Source organism: Pteropus alecto, unplaced genomic scaffold (assembly GCF_000325575.1).
Source record: "Pteropus alecto unplaced genomic scaffold, ASM32557v1 scaffold103, whole genome shotgun sequence".
In the NCBI taxonomy this organism is placed as follows: Eukaryota; Metazoa; Chordata; class Mammalia; order Chiroptera; family Pteropodidae; genus Pteropus; species Pteropus alecto.
Window position 1 is genome coordinate 13,998,922 of NW_006436288.1, and position 22,888 is coordinate 14,021,809.

Below are 22,888 nucleotides of genomic sequence, written 5' to 3' on the forward strand. Positions count from 1 at the left end.
GTTTCCTATATGTATTTTCTTGGATCTCCTGCAAGACAATTTTCACCTTCCCTTTGTGATCAGAGCCGTCCCAGGACTTCAGGGGCTTCCTACCTACAGAATTTATTAAGAGTTCCCCCTGATCCCACCTCCACAGAATCATTTCTTCTGAAGGGCCCCCCTTCCATGAGTGAATTCATCCAAGGGCACCGGCTCAGCAAGGAAAAAAGGTTAACCGTGGCTCCACCAGGTAAACATTTTTTCCTTGGGTGCATGTGATGCAAATGATTAGTTGAATAGACAGCTCCCCCTTCCTTCCAATCACTCACGCCCACCCATCCACAGAGTCTAACTTTGATGACGGGTAAATTCCTACAGCTCAAGTAAAAACGCCTTTACACTTAGCATCCTGTTTCCTCCTTTACTCAGCCAGACCATCATTCCTTAGGAGTCTCCGGGGACTTTCTTTTAACAACAGCCAAGGATGGAAAATGAGAATTGGAAGAAATGAGATAGAAAAAAGGAAACTAGCAACAGGCACAGCACAAGACGCACACCTGCATCCTATTTGCAATTTGGTAGCTCATAGCAATTCCATCTTGGTCAAATTTTGTCATTTTGTTCTGATCGTTTTAAATGTAATTTCAGTAGATGGAGCCATCTTTATAAAAAGCCTTTCGGCCTAATCTCCTTTTGTAGTGACTCAGAATGTCTCCTCAAACCTTATAGAGAAATAAAAGTAAAATCCTCTAAGATTTTGCTCTTCAGGAACACATAGGTCTTATTATAACGTTCTTATAGATTGCAGGCCCTTTTTGATTTACACTTACTGATATGCTCACAATTTACTTTAGCTTCACTGTTTTGCATTTTTATTTTTATTTTTTCTATAAAGGGCCTCACTTGAAAATGTAACCTCTGGCAAATAAAGATCATCCTTTCAAGAAGTCCCTACATGTTACCTATAGATCAGAGGTAGCACACCGAAAGGAATCCCATGAAACAAAATAAGCTCAAAGGCACAATTATTTGTCTATCACAAGGAATTAAAAATTAAAAATAATTCCAGTTAGTTGTCAACAGCGTGAACCTCAGAGATTTCACATGGTCATCTATATTTCTGGTCTCTCTCGAATGATTCTGAATATCTGGCAGGCCTAGGTCTGCATTCATGTCAGCAACCTGTTGGAGCTATGTAGTGATTGCTGCTTTTAAATAGAGCAAGCTTTGCAGTTGGCCACAGCCCCTCACTCCCTATTACCTATACCCAGCCTGCTACACTCAATTTTGTTATCTCTTGGCCCCTATTGTTGTAGCCTTTGAGTTTGCCACCTTTGCCACAGATCTTTTTTTCTTCTAATTTACTTCAGTTTTACCTCCCACCTAATTTACTTCCATTTTACCTTAATTCCTTTTTGGAAACCTCAGCCTTTGGCTCTCTAATACTTTCCTTATCTGATCCATGAATCAACCTACTGATTAGGATTAAAAAATGTGTGGAAATTTACAGCACATGTTCAATATTCTAAGAATGTTTGAGGAAATTGGTAGTGACAATGAGTCAGAAGAGCCTAATAGCCAAAATGTACACCTAAAAAAAAAAAAGTAAAAAAAGTGTTTCTACTTTCATAGCTCAATTTATTGTTTTAGACCCCATTGAAGGGTACCTTGCAGTATTTGTGAATCACCAAAGTGGTGATGATTCATCAGGACACCTCATTTGAATAAAACTCACAAGCCTTTTCAGTGTTCCAAATAGACTTAGTAGCACTATGTACTAGAATTTAGAAAAGAAATCGTATAATTAATAAGTAACTCTAATATTTTAATTTTAAATGAGTCATACCAATATGATTAAATATTAATAATATGAATAATAATTTCATTTGTATATAACTTTTACTATTGTTTTCATGAACATATATTTTACATTATTGTCATTACATTGTGGAAACCATTAACATTATATCATAAACCTTTCCATGTTGCTCCCTAGCCTTATTTTTAAAGATTGAATTATAAATTTTATGTCAGACATTGTTATCACATGATCACTACTTCTCTTGTTAACTAATGGGATAGTTTCCCATTATTTGTTATATTATAGAATGCTACTGAGAATATCTTCACGCATTCATCTTCTCATCCATTTAATTTTTTCTCAAGAGTGAGATCACTGAGTTAAAAGTATGAACATCTTTATGTTTTTGCTCCATTTTGATGTTGCTGTCAGAAAAGATATATCAATGTACTAAAAGCCCCACAAAATATTTTTCTCATTTTCATACATTCTGAATCTTTTTACTACTTTATGTTCATACACTGTGCTCATCTTTCAACTCTAAACCTAGTTAACACATATGAATGAAAGTACCATTATGTTGTCTTAAATTCTTTAGTTTTGAATAACCAAAAAATTTCATTAGCCTTAGATATGATTACTGTACATAAGATTAGAGATGTAAATTACGTAGAATTCAAAATCATTAATAGGCCAGAAAGTCACTTTAATGGCAACTTAGCATATTGATAAATCTTATTTTAACCATTTCTTTGAAATTAAAGTAGTAAAAGCTGTTATTATATTCCAAGGAATTTCAGTTGTATGTCATGAACTCAACCAGATTAAGCCTTAATAAATTCTTAGATCGATTCAGCAGCATTTTTTTAAAGATTCCAGTTAAATAAATTATTATAGAAACTAACCAGTCATCTATACCAAACAAATTTTAGCTTCTAAAAACATTTGAATTATTGACTATATATTATTTTTCCTAGGCTGAACTATATTGGGTAAGACATTAAACATTATTTATGATGATTTTACTATATAAAATGTTTTCATTTATCTCAGAAAAGAAAAATAGGCCATATATATCCAATCCTAGGTTCTATTTAAGAAATATCTTAAACCCATGGGAAATAATAGATTTTTATGAGTATTTTTTAATCATGAATTTATAAGTTATTGGTAATTATAAAATTTAATAGCTAGTAACAATATATATTTATCATTTTAAAGGATAATTCACTGTTAATTTATCAGAATACTTTTTGACAACCATGTTTTATAAAATATATTTTAATATATCTTAGTAAGTTTATGCTTTATTCTAATAAGCAGATATAGAGTTTTTCTATTGAGGATCATTAAAGTAATTAAATCAATAAAATGAAATTAGTTTAATTTCATTTGGGTCCTTTGGTTGAGGAATTGAGAGAGATATAAATCTCATTTTAAATTTTAAGATACAGAACATAAAATATTATTTACCATATATGAGATATTTTCAAATAAATTTTATTTCTATGAGGTGGTCCACAGAAAATCCCATCTTCTTCAAGGCACAATTTCTCAGTTTTTGGGCAATCAAGTCTTGAGTAGGACACTGATTTTCAAAATTAGTAGAATGTTTTGTACTAATTAAGTACTATGTTGTACTAATTGATTTGCAACCTTGTGGAGGAAAATTCTGGCCCTTGCCTGTCACTTTGGCTCAGTCTCTGCTACCTCAGCCCCTGAAATTCTGCTTCTGGACATGGCTTGTTGACTTGCTCGTTCTCAACTTTATACTTATCCTGGCATACAAACTCCTGTGTCCTTCCCACTTGTGCCTAACAACTTTGATGAACTTGAATCAAAAGGAACCCTAATGTCATCAATGAGTTTGCAGTCAGACAGCGGATAGTATACCTTCCCAAAATCATTGGTTATTTCGTAGCCAACATTTAAACTTGATGTCTTAACTACCTAGGCTTATATAATAATAGTAAAATGTTACATTTAATCAGCATTAAAGTTAGGCTACCAGAATATGTAAAAGGAATCTATGTAATTCATAGGCAAGAGATGTTACTTCTGTAGTAAAGACCTAACTGCATCATTTGTACAGGATAAACAAGAAATCTCAAACTTGCAAAAGCAAATTGAATTTTCTCCATGAAGAAATAGCCTAAGCAATTTGTTCCTCATACAATGTAGGAGCTTTTCCTCTTGTATGTTTTGGTTCCCCATATCATTTCAATTCCCTCTGTCTCTCCTTACTTCTCTCTCTTCCTCCCTATCTCTTTCCAGAGAAAGTGTCAGACACCATTACTGAAGTAGTGTGAAAGAAATGTATTGTTTTGAAATCTGAAAAATTTCTATAATATTTTAGATTTTACTGATTTTTAAAGCAGCTAACAGAAAGTATTAACCTTAGATACCTAATCACCCCTTTAGATATATAGTCAACAGTAGCTACAAACATGTTCATTACTGAAATTGTGTTTACATTTCACTGCATTAAAATAAGTAGACATTTGTCTGTTACATTATAAAGCTATATTCTTAGGTATGTGCCAAAACTGGTTTGTTTGTTTTTTTCATTAACCCATTTGCTCATTCACTCATTCATCAAAATTTAACAAAATGTACTGAGCATGTGTCTTGGCTGTTGATATAATGATATTGAAATAAAACTCCACTCACGTTCTTCAAGTAACTCATAATCTGGTATGGGAGGTAGATAGGCAAATAAGTATTGAAGTTAATACATGTTCCTGGAATAAATTGAAGAGTTAAGGTAGTTAGAAACATCCTCCCAGAAGAGATGTGAGCCTTGGTTGGGAAAGGTGACTACACCTTAATAGACAGAAGGTAGAGGTGCAGATGTGGGTCATGAAAAAAAAAAACCCTTATATGAAAGCAGGTCAACTTGTGCAAAGACAATGAGCTTGAGGCTATGAACTGGGGCAAGATTTGGGAATGATGGGAAATGAGAATGGAAAGGTGGGCAGGGATCTGAAAACAGAACCAATTTAGTGAGAGCAAACTTTATTCTGTGGGCATAGTTAACAGTTTTAAGAATAGGACCAGATTTTCATTATACAATCACCCTGACAGCATATATGGAGACTAATGAAATATGCAGAGGAGAGGTGGTAGAAAGTTGGAGTAAAAACTGAGGAATATGAATATTTATACGTGTCTGAAGTTAGAGAAGTCCATCTATATGTGGAAGCCAGCATGTCCCGTGTACACCCAATCCACTCTAACAGCCTTTGCTTCCTCATCCTCCTGTGGTTTGTACATGGAAAGAACTCAGTCAGTGTTCTTTAAACTTACTTTTTGAACTGATGGCCTCAGTCGGGGGTTTTCCCCCTCTAAAGTATATTTTTTCCTATAGAGGAAGAAACATTTATGTGTATCCCATTTCTCCATATCATTGTACTTTGTTTTTCCATAGGATTCAATTCTTGAAATAGCAGGAGTGAATAATATTCTGTTGAAACCTGTCGTTTTTCAGGCTTGTATTTTCTTTTAACATAGCTTCCATAAAGTTCTTCCCTGGGTGTTTCCTGATGCTAGAGCATGTTGCCCTGAGTTTGGAATCTGCCAAAACAAAAGTTAATTCAAAAATATTAATTCACAAAATTACCAGCCACATGTTGAAAACTACATCTTTCTATCTTGCCCCAATGTAATATGCAATTAGAAATTGCATCAGATCTCCAAATTTTAGTGAATCATGTGCTGCAAGAGTATTTTTCTATCTTGTTTTGGGTTAGTCATGATTTATTTTACAGTGGAAATATACAAATACCCTCGAAATTTTTTATTTCTTTCAGCATTTCTTCAAGTAGCAATTTCATTTTTACAGGAAATCTTTTAGTATAGAATGATCTTGAATTGAATGTGCAATGTTAAGAACATAATCTGAGAGATGTGTCTCTTCATTAGAGTATGTCCATTTCTGTAATGGACAGATACCGAATTAAAAACGAAAATACAGGAATTTATCTAACCTCTTCCCAAATAGCTCTATATTTGCTTTGTTTAGATAAATACCAAATATCCTTAAGTATTGCTGAATGTTTTGATTTTCATCCAGATAACTAGTTTCATACAAAAATACTTTGGAATTTTAGGATCTTTCTCCTTATTTTCTATTTCAGAGTTAAGCTGTATATCTCATATATACCAATTTTACCATTTTGTATATAAGTGTACAAAAATTATAAAGACTTTTCTGATCCTTTGTTGTCTCCTAGGCAGAATTAGCCACTTCCTCCTCTATTCCCCGTGACAGACAGCACAGTCACAGTTTGTCTTAAAATCAGATTCCTCTATAGGTTCGTAAGCTCCTTTTGGGCAGGAACCCTGCCTCCTTGGTCTTTTAATCCCTAGGATATTGCCCTGTATCTCACACACAGGAGTTCTTCAGTTTGTTGCATAAGTGGTATTCGGTCCTAATTTTCCACAATATCTCACAATATATGGCTTTCTTGTGGCTTATCATCTATACATGTAGTTCTCCGTTATATAGAATTATAAATAGTGTATTTCAGATTATGGTATAATGTAGGTAATGTAATAAAATCTACATAACAATTGCACTTGAAAATTTCTCGTCAGTTATTCACTTTTCTTATTACTTAATCCAGGAAACATATATATCATTTTAAAGTTTCTTTATTTGATTGTTTTAATATATGCATTCCCCTAAACTAAGGAAATTATAAGAAAATATCCATTTTAGAGGGCAAAATTTATCAATATATGTAGTGCAGTAAAAGTTTACATTAAATACTTTGGCTTTCCTTGTTTTATTTTCTCTTATTCTTTTTTATGTCTTTCTAGTTTTTAAGTATATTTTTCAATAGATAATGATGATTCAAAATTCAAAAGGTACAGAAGAGAATACAAATAGAAAAGAGTGCTCTCTGCCACACCATGCCCAGCCAACCTTATATATCCTCTCAGAAACATTCTCTACATATACAAGCAAATTTATATAATTGTATACATGTATATTTACAAATATGTATTTTTATATATGTATTAACAATAACATTGACACAAACACAAACATTGTTATGATTTTTTTTTTTTTTTTACTTAATATAGCTTAGCTTTTTTTTATATCAGTACTCATCTTTTTGTTTATTTTTAACCTGAAGTTATGGAGGAGAAGGAAAATGTACTTAAACCCTTTTAAAAAGCTTGAAATGTTTCCATGTGTAGAATAGAAATATTTCTTTCCAGACAATAAAATATCAACTATAAGACTTTTACTTTCTAGATGAGAGCTATTCAATAGAAATATAATGTGATAATTATATATGTAATTTTAAATACTCTAATAGCTACATGAGAAAAAAGATAAAAAGAAACGGGTGAACTTAATTTTAATAATATATTTTATTTAACACAATATATCCATAATATTAACATTATAACATGCAATTATAAATGAGATATTTTATGTCCTGTTTTTCTTACTCAGTCTTTGAAATTCAGTATGTATTTTACACTTTAAAGCATATGTCAATATGAACAAGCCATATTTCTAGTGCCCAATAGCCAGATTTAGCTAGTAGCTACTATATTGGACAGTGCAGTTCTAGACCTTACTTACCCATGGTTTTAAATAGCTGAAGATAGAGGCCTTGCCTTCATATTCCAAAGCTCCCCATACAAAGAAGAGTTTTAGTATTCAGTTCTGGTGGGCAGCTGGGGTCTCATTGTAGTTCAGGGGAAAATGGCCAGCAGCATCTTCTATGCTATGCTCAGACTATTTAGTCCAATCTTCTGGCACCAGTCTATTGTTCTACTGTTTGCCCTCACTGTAATTACATAATAACCTCTATTATAAATAATCCCCTGATTATAAGCATTTCCTGGGCCGTTATATTTAAACTGCAGCTTTGAAAGAAACTTCTTTTATCTACAAAGAATACTAAGAAAAACATAGTAAGAAAAAGCCACAATAGATAGTCAGTGAAGCCAATTAACAACTGTAAGCTTTCTTTTACATTTGTAAGGATATATGAATAGCTAGAGTGAAGAAATACTGAAGAACCTTCTCCAAATCTGAGACTCTCTGATTCTATGAATACAAATTATTCTCTCCATGATTGGGACTGGAACTCATTGTATACAATCCATGTTTCTAAATAGAACTATATTAAAATATCTTAGCACCATATAGTATACTTTCCATCAAGTATGGAAATAAACGGAACAAACATTTTTTGGACGACATTTAAAATTTCTATGTGTTATGAACTACAAGACATGGAAAGTGTTCCGAGCAAGTGTTCTAGTGCCCAATAGCCAGATTTAGCTAGTAGCTAGTGTTCCGAGTTCATGCTGAATTCTTGCTGTATGCTAACACTTTGGTTTCCTTCTCAAAACTGATAGGCTTCACTTTCTAAACATATACTATTTTGTTACACTATATAATGAGGCCAGTGATTTAATTCAGAAATGCTTCTGTGGTACCCTTCAACATGGCAGCCAACCAAACTCTCTCACACATTAATAGACATCTTGAGGAATGGACCTTTCTACATTCTAAACCTGGTTAAGCAGCTCTCCTGAGCTCTGAGCGAGTGGGCAGGATCTGAAGGAGCAGCCTGAGTTCTTGCTGTGAGTATAGTACAAATGACGGGTATTTCTAATGCTCGTGAAACAACTACACTCGCTACTATTTCTTTGTTTTAAATGATGTAGTAAAAATGTAGTTTCATAGCACTTACACCTACTTACAGTAACCTAGTAATTAAACTTGTATAGCCACTCACCCAGGAAAGATTCACAGTTCACTGTGTTCATTACACAACAAGGAAGCATTTGGCCACCCTCTCCTTTTCCTATTGCACAGCTGTACGTCCTTTCTTCTACGCACACCTCTCTTTAGTCACCTATTAGTGCTCGTTTGGTTTTCTTGGCTATTTCTCCAGTGTGTTTATTATACTTGAAAGGTAAAAGAAGAAAAGCACAACTCGGATTGGTTAACTTTACTCTTTTCTGTTGTTTACTAAATAAAAAAATAGTAAAGTCATAAAGATGTCATACAACCATTAATTTTGTTCTTCTTTAAGCCAAAAGAAACAATCATTGGTAAACTCTCAATATCACAAATTTAAAGCTTTTGTGCACTGTACATGCAAAAGCCAAGTTTATTTTGGCTTTACTCATTACTGGACTCCCAAGATTTTTTTTTTCTTTTATGGTGCATGGGTTACATATGTCACTTCAGTGTGTCCAGCCCACAAATCAGATCTCTTTCGGAAGGACTGCTTCTTGAGCTGGCCTCTCATGCAATTGCATGAGTCAGTGAATGTTCTTGAGAGGCAGATTAGATTAGATTATTACTCTTATAATAATTTAAAAGAAACAACTTCTGTAATTTCAAGTATTTGTATTTAAAGGTTTGTGTGAAAATATGTATACTTATTTTGCAGGATAGTGATTTAGAGCAGAATTGTCATTTTAACTTAACCTACTTTGAGTAGATATAAAATTGTTACTTTTTTTAGTTAAGAACTTTGTTGCTGCTCTGATGCTGTTCATCTAGTCTATTTTTTGTTCCAAACTGAGCCTCACTTCCCAATTCTTCATTGCACCTAAGATCGTGTCTTATTAAAAGTCAAAAATCAGTCTATGATCAATTTTGATCAGAAGAACTGGAATTGGAAATTGAGAGTAGGAAGGGTTATCATTTGCTCTGGCCATGTGGTACCCAGATTTCTGGCACAGACATCCCAATGAGGATGTTGCTTAATTCCTCTTAAATACCTATTTCTGGCTTTCCAGGCAGTCCCGGCTCCACCTCTATTTATAGGATCCTTTAAAAAAACAACTATGTTATAGTCATTTAGTCTGAGTAGATATTTATAGAATAAGCCATTATGTGATGACAGTAGAATCAGTTAAACATAATTTTTTTTCTCTTTTTGTGCACTACTTGACATCAAAAGCAAAAAGAGGTAAGTTGGCTAATTAACCTGTAGGTGAATCTTATTTTCTTTAATAGATTTATTCCTATTAGCATCACTTCGATTAAATTACTACGAATCAAATTCTTTTACATTAGGAAGCTTGTCATTGTAAATCATTCTTTTCTTTGAAAAATGAATAAGCACCTTCTGTAAACCTGGATTTTAAAAAATGTTTAATATTTAAACATGCTGCTTTTCCTTTACTGAGTTATACTCATGGTTTAATTTGCTTATGAAGACAAAATGCATTTTGAAACATTTGATTTAGTTTTGGGGTTCCCCCGTAAAAAATGTGGGTAACATGTTATAAGTATTTCTTCTTTCCTTAAAAAAAAAAAAAAGACCAAGAAACAACTGACATTGGTAAAAGCTTATAATTTTCAGATCCATCGCTTAATAGAAGAGGATGCCCTGAACCTCTCAGAATACTTTTTAGGGTTGATTTTTTTTTTTTGAAAATGAAAAGAATATTAAATAAGAAAATCAAACACATTTCACTGAGTGGTGTCTCATAAATTTTTCTTGTTTTTACAATTGAACTTTTTTAGTGAGTTTTTGGTGTAGTTTATTTAACTTAATTCTCTTTTGTTTCTTTTTGATGATGAATTCTTACATTTCAAAGGTTTAGCTGGTCTTTATTTGATACACGTTATTATTGACTTTGTTTAATGAGAACAACTATCTTACCACCTTGAGTTAACTCTGTGCCAGCTGACATTGTTCTTGGGTAGGTCATTTCTGAACAAAAGGTTATTTTTTAAAAGGTGCTTAATTGGTTTAAGAATCTGGTAGCAAAATGTACTTTTACCTCTTGGTGCCACTGTATTTAATTACCATCTCCACCTTTAGCTTCCATGTCTTTCCTACCATAGGCTGTTGATTACACACATGCTCATGGTTTAATTGTAAGGTGTTCATAAGCACAAAGTTGACTGTACTGCAGGGTATTTTTATGTTTTTCTTTTGCAAGATTTGAAATAAAAATAGATTATGAGTATTGCTTTGTTTTATCAGCTAGTTATATGATATTCATCAGGACAGAAATGGAAAGCTGGATGAAAGTTTCTGTCTAATCTATTATCACGGAACAGTCTTAAAATGCTCCTTTTCCTTAACAAGTCATGCTCTGATTCTACATTGCCGAAGAAAAACTTAATGCTTGTCACCAAAGTGTGATAAACCATATGCAGTTATCATTATATAAAGGCAGAGCCAGATGTTTTTAAAGATCTTTCGCCGTTATATTTTTCATTGTGTATGCTGAAATTTTTTTGTTTCAACAATTCTATTTCTGGAAATTTTTAATGAATAATTATTGTTACTATCAAGGGTATAAACATATAATGGGATTTGTTGTGTTAAACACTGACATAAAGTTAAGGCTGAAGTGTCTGGTGACATAAATTAGCAGATCACACCCGAGTAGGTGGAAATTATGATATTGTCTTATCTCTGGGTACTTTCTGAGAAACTAATGTACTAACAGGATATATGATATGTTTGGCAAAAAGGGATGAGATAGCCAACTCTATGTGTTTGATTATAAAAATACTAAAAGTGGTCACAGCTATCCATTTTTACTAGTCAATGTACCATTAAATGCATCATTAGATTTTTTAAAATATTTCAACTTTTTCTAACTACTGTTTAATGCAAATGTTTCTATCTCATGCTCTCATTATTTTTCTTTATGTAATGTTTCTGCCTTAAATCGTTCTTATTTTTCCTAAATTCTCTACTCTGTGTGTTTTTTCAGTTTATGTGTGTAGGCATCGATAGGACTACTTAAGTGTTCAAGTTATTCCTACTAGGAGAATGTATTTTGATGCTTCTTTCCATTAACTTTTCTGTTAATTCACTAACACACGCTTAATCATTTTGTAGATTTAGTGAGGAATAATTTAGTATTGATGTCATTGGCACACTTTAAATAATCGCAATTTACAAATTATTTTCAAGATGCATACATGAAAGTTTTACAATTATCAAAGAATAATAATCACCTGATATCACTAAATTAGCAAGAGTCCTTTAGGGAAGGTAAAGTCAGTGTATCAGCAAGTATTTTGTACCGCGTGCAAATTCCTCAAGCAAACTACTGTGGGGAAACAAAGAATTTTAAGAATTGTAAGGCAAAATTCTTTCTGCTCTCAGCCATATAGCCTGACGGAGGAAATTAGATACATTGCTCGGAAAGCCTGATGGAGGAAATTAGATACATTGCTCGGAAAGCGGTAGTCAAAAACTTTATACAAGAAATGCTGAAGAAGGCGAGATAAGTGCTAGAGGTTAGAGGAAGCAAATGCTTCCTTTCGTGCGTGTCAGGAATAAAGACTGAAACTTGTTAGTTTTGCATAGTCCAAGAGAAGAGAGAGCATTTCAGATGAGTGTAATGATAAGAGCAAAGGCTTGTCGAAATGATTTCATCAAGTAGTCTGTGTTGGCCCTTTTAAATTTCATTGTTATTAATAGCACCTACTTTTGTTTCTTGAAACTGAAAACTTCAAGGTCATCTGACTCCTCCCTTTTGTCCCTCATATCTAAACAATGACCAATTCCTGTGAATGGACCCTGGGCTACATGCTGTCATAAACATTCTTCCACCTGATCTACAAGATTGGCATTTAATGTTCTCACTTAACAGACAGCCAAACTGAGATTCAGATGGTTAAGTCCCTTCCTCAGTGTCTCTCAGCTACTGGATGATGGAGCAGGGATCGAAAGAGGAAGTTTTCTCTGATAAATTCTAAATCTCAAGCTGAAATGGAAGAAAGTTAAGAGCACAGAAGAGAGAAAAAGAGGAAGGCAAAGAGACCATAGAAAATTACTGTAGAAGTATCATTGGCAAATGGAAGGAAATTATTATGACATACTTACTATCCATTCCCATACATTGTTGTGTAAAACCCTCACTTGAGACCTGAGCATATGCAGAAGTATTTCATTAACTATGGGGATCACCTTTGTGCTATTATCCACAAATATTCAGAATTCTTGAGCCGGGAGGCTTTTGAAAAAATAATTATGCAAGTTTTCTGTCTACTTCAGTGCACCATGCAGAGAAATTTATATTTTCTACTGACATAATTACTCAGATTTTACATTCTATCACTGATTTAGTTTTCTCCAATACTGTTGGTTTGACAGTTTCTACATTTCTTTAAAATGCTTTTAGCTGAAATTCAAGTGCAGATTTTCATTTAAAATTTGTGCTTTTGGCCTTTTGTATCTGTCTTTGCCTTTCAGTTATCTTGAATTAAAACTTATTCGTTTGTTTGTCTGTTTATTTCAACCCTTGGACTGCTTAGATTTTAGAAGAGTTCAAGAAAAGTTTAGCTATTCTTGGTTTATTAAGACTAAAAAAGTAATCTTGGCAGAGTAAGAGGAAGTGATAACTGCTTTCATTTTGAAGCAAGTGAAAAGGCTCTGGATTAGTTAGACCGAGGAGCTTAAACAACAAACATTTTTTTTTTTTCCAGTTTTGCAGGCTAGAAGTCCAAGATCAAGGTGTATGCAGGTTCAGTCTCTCCTGAGGCTTCTCTCCTTGACTTGCAGATGGCTGCCTTCTCACTGTACCTTCACATAGCCTTTTATCTGTGTGAATGTATTCCTGGGTCTCTCACTGTGTCTTAAATTTCCTAATCCCCTCTGCTTGTAAAGACATCAGTCAGATTGGATTAGGGCTCACCTTAACTTAATTACATCTTTAAAAATTCTGTCTCCAAATATAGTCATATTCTAAGATTCTGGGTTAGTGTTTCAACATAGGAATTTTGGGAGACACATTCAGTCTGTAACAGGCTCCATGGAGCATTCTACTGAAAAAGCATGGGGTGAACAGTTAGAAATCTGAGCTCAAGTTCTCATTGTTCCTCTCTCTATGGGTCCTCAGAAAATCATTTAACCCTCTGATTCTCAGTGTTCTAATCTGTAAAATGGGGATTATGACAGCCAAACTCAGTTAAGTATTCTGAGTACTAAAAAGCTTTCGTTCACTGTAAAACCCATACAGAAATTGACCATGCATATACTTTTTAACCACTCTAGTCCTCAGTTTCTTATTTCTAAATAAAAATAAAAATAAAACCTATTTTTTGAGTTTTTATGAGGATTAAAGAGCTGTTGCATGCAGAGTTCTTAGTAGAGTGTCTGCATATACAGCACTTAATAAATATTAGACGTTACTATTATTTTTCATCTTTCCTCTTCCTTCTACATTCTTTCTGCATGCTCTTCCTTTTGCGTCATCGCCCAAATCCCAATTATGGAATAGTTTGAAAGAACATGGCCAGGTTTACAGAAAGAACAAGGGATATCTGATGGTCATAAAATAGGAGGTCTCTATGCTGTGATCATTAGCTGTGGAGTTATCTAACAACAATCCATAACTGTACTGCCTCTGTCAATTCTTAATCTAACAGCTTTCATAATTAAACATTCTTGCTTTCTTAATAACTGTTAATCATCTGTCGTTATTGAAAGGTCCTTAATGAATATTGACTATTTACTCCAAATAGGTAAGATTTTTGTTTCAAAATAATATTTATTTGAAAATAACAGCCATGTAATATTCTATGACAGCAGATGTTCAAGTAGGTAGATTTAATTATTAAACCTATCTTTCGTTAACAGTCATGAAAACAGTACATCAAGTTAACAAAGATATTAACTGTCTCACCAAGAGGCATGTTTGCGCTTTGTATCATGAATTTCCATTTCTCCTGCTAGTATTTGAGTATATGGGTTGCCATTTTCAAAATGAGAGAGGAAAAAAGGAAAGCACATATTCCTTTCCTTTTCCCTTTTCTTGTTAAAGGAAAGATGTTAAAAAATGATGGCCTTACGAAAGATGGGGGAAGAGGTCCCAGGGAGAAATAGAATATGAAAGTGAGTAGATGAATTCTTAGGTACATCAGAAAAAGAAATGTGGAAATATAGTTTTTATACAATGGAAAAGAAAATAATCTATCTAACCTGTAGGCCAACAACCTGATCCTAGGCAAATTTTTGGAAGTCTTGACTTTCATCATATGTTCAGACTTACCCTCATTATCTCATAAGACCAGAGAAAGTGGTAACATGATATATCTAAATTTTGGCAAAAAGCTAACCAGGTATTTTATATTTTTTAAACAAATAGAGAAATTCTAGATGATAATTGTTTGGATTCATAATTGAAAGGACATGTTCAAAGAGTCCAAATTCATAGATTGATGTTTATGAAATATTGACTCTACTTAGCCTGGCCTTATTATTAGTTGCTAATTTTAAATAAAGATGAAGATATAAAAGTCATTATCACATTTTCTGGTTTGAAAGAGAAATAAGATGGAGAGGAAGTTAACATGCCAGATGACAGAATAGGATCTAAAAGATGTTTCAGGTAGGAAAAGGTGAAACTTATTGGAGGCGAACATAAACCTAAAAGTATATAAAATATTGCATTAGAATTCCAGACACCATAAATATAGGATGGAGGAAGCATGACTTGATAGCGCCATCTGTAAATAAAGTAAGCTCATGGGAAATAGCAGTGTGATATGGCTGCCAGAAAAATGCCATGCTGGCTTCCGCTCTTTTAATAGAATCAGGGTATCTCAGATGAGGCAAAGCTCTGCCACTCCACTCCACTCCACCAATAACATCTTCTCATACATGAGTTCCTTTCCGAACACCTCATTTTTAGAAGGTTGTGCACAAACTGAAACATGGTCAGGGAGCAAAGAGGAGAGTGAGAGAAGTGGAAATAGTGTCTGATGAGCAAGAAATTTGCCAAAGGAAAACTCAGGGGACAGAGATTGTTTTCATGGGAAAGTGTTATAGCACCTGGTGGAGTTTATGGTCATGAGGGCAGGAGATGAGGTCTCGTGAAATGGTAGGGGTGCATTAGTTCTCAAGTCAGGAAAACCAAGGGTTGGAGTCCAAGCCATTCTGTAAGAGACTGTTGGCCACAAAGAGCTGCTGCTCTGCCTTCCACAAAGCATCTGGGCGCCAAGGACACCATCCCTGCAGCACCACTACTCGTCCTGGCCAGGTATGGTCTCCACAGATCAGCTCTGACCCACACTGTCCACACCAACTCCCACCACTGTCATCTGAGCCAGTTGTGGAGCCAAAACACAGAGGTGTTCCCTGCCTCCTTCCATGTGAGGCTCTCCCTCCCATCTCAAACAGCCACCAGAGGGCTCATGGACTCCCTAAGGCATTGACTTTTAGAAAATTGGTTTTCTAAGTTGAATTGAAAAGTTTAAAAACAGTGGAAGCCTGAGGAGAAACCATATGAGAAGACTTTCTCTCCCTGCCAATGAAATTCATTCATTTCAACCACCTTATTATCTCCATTCCTGCACCTTTTATCTTGCTTTACATTTTTAAGGTAATGAGTTGCCTTCGAATTATTATGTCAACTGTCTGGCAAAGTTCTTATGTTTCTTTGATTTTTATGACCCTAACATTTCCTAGAGGTAGCTGGTGTCAGTTTGAGAGACAACTAGAGTAGTGAGTAGAAAATAGACCTTAGCACCAGAAAAGTTTAAATTTAAATCCTTGCTCTGCCACTTTCTAGCTATGTGACCTTGGGCAAGTTAATATAAGTGGTGATTAACTTAATCAATGAAAGTTTGCTGAATACCTCCTGTGATACCAAGCTCTGTATTTGTTTCTGGTAGGAAAGATTATGAAAAATGTTAAAGAAAAAAATAGGCTCAAGATATGTGAGATTTTGATCTACTCCCATATATCAAAAATACTTATTTTTCTCATGGTAGGAATACTGAAAATAAGAACTCCATAGTGTTGCTAAGACAGATTAATATAAAGTTCCTAGGAGAAATTACGTCATGTCGATTCAGCAAATAATTTCCTTCCTTAGTTCTCCTTCTCTTTTATATCTTCTTTTCTACTTGAGGCCTTTGTTTATAGAGGAATATCATACAAGGGTACTCTTTGTGTGTAATCAAGACAGACCTGTAGGTGCTTTAAGCGATAATATCTCTTATTCGTTTCTGCCCTTGAGGCACTAACAGTCTCTTGAGTATGCTGTGACATTTCTCAGGCCTGTGACCTTATAAATGTATAGTGTTATTTAATTTAGTTCTGAACATTTTAAGTAAACGCTTTAATTTTCTAAATATATTTAATTACTATTAGTAGAGACCATAAACAGTTTATAGTTGCTAAGAAGTTTTTAGCCAACTCATTTTTTTTTTAGGTGTACAGACTAGATGTTACAACCTCCAGGAAGCATTCTTTGATTACTTAGATTTAGTTCAGTTCCTGCTCTGAAATCCCCACACTTCTCTATAATGGGAAGCAATGCAGTGATGTGTCCATAAGTTTAATTCAGTCCTTGGATCATGCCATCCTGGATTCAAATTTCAGCTTCGCCTCTTAGTGGACTCTGGCAAGTTACTTAACCTAAGTCCTCTCCCTCATCCACAAATTGGGATTAATAAAACGAGGTTAAAGGTTAAAGGAAAGATTAATAAAACGAGGTAGGGAGTGCCTGCACAGTGCCGAGCACCTGGTGAGCAATTAGTAAGTGTGAGGTTCTGTCATCATCATCATCACCATCTTCACTGTAATTGTTTGTTGATATGCTCGTCTTTCTCAATGGACTGAGGACCATATCTCTGTCTTCCTTTTATCCCCACCTCCTAACATACTTTCGGACACATAATAAGAGTTTAGTAACTTGATTGTTGAATGGTTGAGATGAATTTTGGTGGCTCAGATGACAGCAGTGGCTGCTGGGGTTCTACAATGCCTCCTCCTTAAAACACATAATTTTCATCTGTTATGCCCTCAAAAGCAATGAGATGAGGCCTGGTTCCTTCAGGAGGAGCTCCTAGACAGAGCAGGTGAGATCATGTAAAGCCCACAGCATCTTAGAGCTAATACAAAGTATGGGCTGATACCTACTGGCTGTTCAGCTAGGTTAGACATGCATGTGATTGGGGGGCTGCAGACCCAAGTAGAAGAATTTAGAAGACAGGTGAGTTGGAGCAATAGAGCTATTTTTCAGATTTCATTTTTTATCTGGCACCATATTATTTATGGAATTTGCCTTAAGGATAACACTTAGCTAAGTACTAATAAATAATAAATGCAAATAAATAATAATAATTAGCCAGAATTGGTGCTACTTCTAAATAAGGAAAAACTGATATTTACTACAAATGTAAGGAATGTCCATCACATCTTAAACAATTCATTAAGGGAGCGTATTATATTATGACCCTGCTCACCTGCCTTCTAAATTTCATCACAAAGCATATTTCAAATGAGTAATAATCTGTGATTGCATTGGCAAAAATATATTTCTAATATAAGTGAGATATCAAAAGCATTTTACCATGTAAGTACTCTAGTCTAATTCTAGGGCTTGCCATTCCACAGAGGCCGAAACTTTGCTATAGAAGAGCTTCATTTACACTTCCCGGGCAATGTAAGACATAAAGTCAGATTCCAGATGATTTTCCAACAGTTCATGTTCATTTGCATCCATTGCATTTACCCAAATACACCATAGGAGGGCAGCACACACCTGGTTAACTTAAACAGAACTGCATGTCTCATGGCCTTATCAAAATCGTTACCTAAATTAGTCTAAGATATTCCAAAATTACCACCTAGGTAGGAAAACTATTGGCAAAGAAAAAAGGAGCATAAAAGAATTCATCCTTTAAGACTCTGAGTTTCTACAAAAGGAAATCAATGAGCTAATCATGCTGCAAAGTGGAAAAACAAACAATTAAAGAAAAAAATTCCCCACAGCTACGAAAAAAGAAATATTTGTTACATTTGAAGGACCTTTACTGAATGTGTAATCTGAATACCAGATACTAAATGAGGATCAGATCTTCTTCCTATTAATAAGCAATAATTGATAAATTACTCTTCAACAAAAACTATAGCCTCATTAATTCAAGGCTGTAAATCCAGAATTTGTGACAATTTGGCTTAAATATTATCTACATAACGTATAGTGAAAGAGGTATGCTAATAAGCATATACTTAGGCTAAGCAGTTAGCAAGAGCATATGCTGCAAGTATTTAAGAATAATTGAATTTTTAAGTCTAACTCTAATTTTAACTTTTTTGCAAAATCTTTTCGCAGAAATATAATCCATGCATTATAACCAGCCTCCCTGGTGATTCTAGAATGGTCAGCCTGGTACCAGTAAACAGACTGTTCTCTGATTATTTTAGAACACCCAGCACATGGTCTTTCTTGGCATAGATGATTAACATAACTGATCAGCTAAAGCATAGACTTTTACTAGGTAGCACTTTGTCAACCTAGTGTGAGTTATATTATGTGACTTTAAAATGGCCAAAAATAAAACAAAAGTAGATTTCCCATTTGGGTTAGCTTTCTCCATCAGTCCAAATTACTAACAATTACTGTATAATAAACATTCTAAGATTTCTGCTATCAATTCTTGCTTTTGATAAATAAAATCTATTTTCAGAAAACTGTAAAGATGATTTCCTTCTCCAAAATCCTTTTATCAATCATGGAAAAGATTATATTGCATGCTTTTCTCAGTGTGCTCCTATGGGACTGATGATATGGCTGTGTGTCTTGACAAAGTCAGTTAGTGAATATATTCCACTTTAGAATAGCAGATCTAAGTGCTAAGCAAGTAACTATCATCATGTTCCAGTTCAGGACTTGAAGATTTTTGATTATATTAATAGACACTTTATTTTTAGATGTATCGAAGTACCAAATATGAATGGCCACGTATGTCCTAATATACTTGAGAAATCTCACTACTAATTTTGTCACTAATTTTTTAATACTGTATTTGAGAAAAGAAGTCTTATCTTTTCTATTGGCATGATTTGGTGGGGGGAGAAAGGTTTAATTCAGATGTTTTGTGTGAATGTACATTCCTCACTAAATCTCTCAGGCAACTGCTTTAGTTACCATTACTAACATAATGCTCTGTCGTCTCTTTGTATACATGTCTAATTTATCAGTTTCTTATAGATTGTCAGCAGCCTGCTGCCTCCGTACCGCCACAGTGCTCACAACTAGACGGGAGGCAAGACTGCCCTACTGTCAGGTAAATTTAGACGTCTTTTCCCTCTGCACCCAGATGCATGTCAGATCCATAGACCCCAATCTCTCCTTTCCAAACATAACTGTATTTGCTACATTTTATTTGAAAGATGGGTGACACAAACACACATTGGATACTTGAGGTCCATATGTGCTCTGTGAAATTCCAAGAGAGTTAAGAGTTTATTTTCCTGGCCGCTATTGGGCAGACTAAAGGTTTACTCACTGGTGTAGTAAATATTTGGATTAGTTCAGTGTTTCATTACCTTCCAAAATAGAAAACCTGGAATTGTTAGGATGTTTGGCTTATGTTTTCAGTTGTTTGTATTTTGTCCTTAGAATATCATTCTCAGGCAAACAATCAGGAAGGATATAAAGCACATCTTATGTCTATTCCAAGACAACTTTATGAAAGTGTTTCTGTTTTCTGTCTATTCAATGACCCTCATTAAAACTGAAATTGAAAGGTGGGGAAAAATTTATAATTGGCATTCAGAAAAAGAATATATGCAGTGATAGAGCCCTCTGGGTGAAAGTAACTGGAAAAATTTTAAAGACAGGTTTGCATACTTCCTGGACACTAAACTAGAAAGTTTGCTGACAATTTATATTCCAGTGAAAGCTTTGCAAATCCATTATGAAATCACTCTCCATCCTGGGTGAGTGTCAGAGCACCCCATCATCTTCTTCCTGTAATACTTCATATCCAGTTAACTGGCTTCTGATGATCCCAAGTTTTAAAATCTGGTGTGGCTTTTATATCTGCTTATCGTTCTTTCCTCATTTTAATGTATCTGTTGTTCTCCTACCAGGGCAAGGACTTCTTTTGAGTAGGGGCAGGCCCAAACATATTTCCATGTGTGTCTGAGGAATGGATGTCAGTAGTAGACTGCATGGGGTCATGGGTTAGCCGGAGAGCTGTGGAGCCACAATGCTGCCCAGAAACACAGCAGCAGCCAAAGCCCCCGCGTGACTTGGTCTCTGAGGCTGTTATATAGCCAGCTGTCTGTGTGGGACAGTGAGTTAGCAGGAAAAGTACATGATTAAATAGGCCCCAAGCCAGTGTCCCCCGATCAATGTCTCAGCCTGCCATTTCCATCACTTCCAGCAACAGGGTTTTTACTTTGGGAAAGTTCTTTAAAAACATACAAATGCCATTTTATAACAGGAGCCAGCTATAGAGTAATTTCAATTATATAAGTAATTAAATATAATAATTATAAGTGTTCAAACCCATCTCATTGGGATTCTATGTGTGTAGTGGTGAAGAACGTGGACTCTTAACCTGTAATCTGTTCTCCATCAAACACCCCTCTTCCCACCCAGGGCCTGGGATGGCGACAGGCACATGACAGGTGTTCAGAACTGTTGTTTCCAGGAATGAGTGAAGGAGCTCAGGAGTCAGACTGCTTGGGTTTGAATTCCACCTCTAACACCTACCAGTTGTGTAATCTTAGAAAGTTGCTTTTGCTGCCTGAAATTGCATTTTTTTCACTTACAAAGTAAGACAGGGAGTGAGGCACAGACCTGGCCCCATCGTGTGCTCTTGATACCTGTGATGGCTATTAACCTTTCCTCAGGACAAAGACCCACCGGCTCCTTTGTAGCCTTTCTCATTTGCTTGGGCAAAGAGTGGAAAGGCTGGTGGAGAATATTTTTAACTTCATTTCACCTTTCTTTTATCGGAGAACCAGTTTGACAAAACAGTTACCTGCCCCAGTTTCATATCTTCTGAAAAAACGGATTTTAGATTGCTTGCTACCTCCATATGGATGATTTACTTTAAGGAAAAGCAATTTAATGAATTACAACTGTTTCTGGTTTCCACCCACGTGAATATAGCATGGTCCAGAACAGGTTTCTACGGTCCCCCCTTGTGGTCCGCACAGAGAAATGATAAAATGCATGCAGAGCTGAAAAGGCTGTCCTCTTCAGAGTTCACCGGGCTTATGAGTGGCTTCCTTCCCACCCATGCCCGCTACCAGATGGATTGATTTTAACGTCCTCCTTGCCCTTTTCACTTCCTTCTGGCAGAAAAGTTAACACATAGCCAAACTTTGAATTCTTATCGTATACAACTTAAATTCTTTACCCTTGTTAGTCATCACAACACCCATAAGGTAAGCACAGTTATTACAGCCATTTTAAAATGAGGAAACCAAGGTTTGAGGAGGTAACATGACTTGTCCACGGTTACCCATCCTGAAAGCAACTGAGCTCAATGACTCTGGCACCCATTCTAACCACCAGCAAACACGCGACACCCCACCCTTTAGTTATGCTGTGAGGAGCAAAGTCAGAAGATTATTTAAATAACCCATGTTGGCACTTTACCCCTGAATCAAAAAGGAATGTTTGTTTAACAAGAAACAAAACGTGCTAAGAATGTTGAGTGATTTCATATCAGGTGTTCTACCTCTGTTTTTCACTTTAAAAATGGTTTTACTTCCTACAGTTTATACATATATTCAAATAACTTTTTAGGTGTATGGTTTTGAATAAAAACATTTTCTCATATTTAAAAATATAAACTCGTATGTACTTTTTACAGACCAATTCTATTGTAGAGTAAGTTGTTTATAGATAATGGAAATGATGTGAAACAGATGCCCAAAGTGTTGCAGCCTTGGATGTAATATTTAAATATAGAGAGAGGTTTGGTATTTAGCACTTCTCCTCAACAACTTGCTTGCTTAGGGGGAAAAACATTCTGAATATATACCCATTTTATATCTTAGTAATAGTTCCTAGGCCTACTGTTCACAACATGGTTTTACCTACATAAAGTAAGCTCTTGAATGGTATAGGTTGAATGATAAAAGAGCTCTTAAAGATATTTAGGAATCAGAGCTGAAACTGAATTCATCCTATATCTGAAATGATTAAAACATATCAAATATTTACATTCGAGAAATAATTTCTTAATCTGTAAGCCAGAAATATGCTTCTCTCATATAATATACAGTGTGATTGCATTTTATGCAAATTTTAAAAGTAATACTATAATATAAAATATTTATACTCTCATTTCATGTAAGGAATCTGAAATAATGGAAAAAAATTATTTTTCAA

General features: G+C 34.8%; 1 protein-coding gene across 1 annotated transcript in view; it reads left to right on the forward strand.

Annotated features, from left to right (window-relative positions):
- The window catches only part of BICD1 (BICD cargo adaptor 1), a 172,782-nt gene that overhangs the window by 141,813 nt on the left and 8,081 nt on the right, over positions 1–22,888 (forward strand). The window contains exons 9-10 of the mRNA XM_025047378.1: positions 36–229; positions 19,745–19,820. Coding sequence (XP_024903146.1) covers positions 36–229; positions 19,745–19,820 — 270 coding nt within the window. The remainder of the gene's footprint in view (positions 1–35; positions 230–19,744; positions 19,821–22,888) is intronic.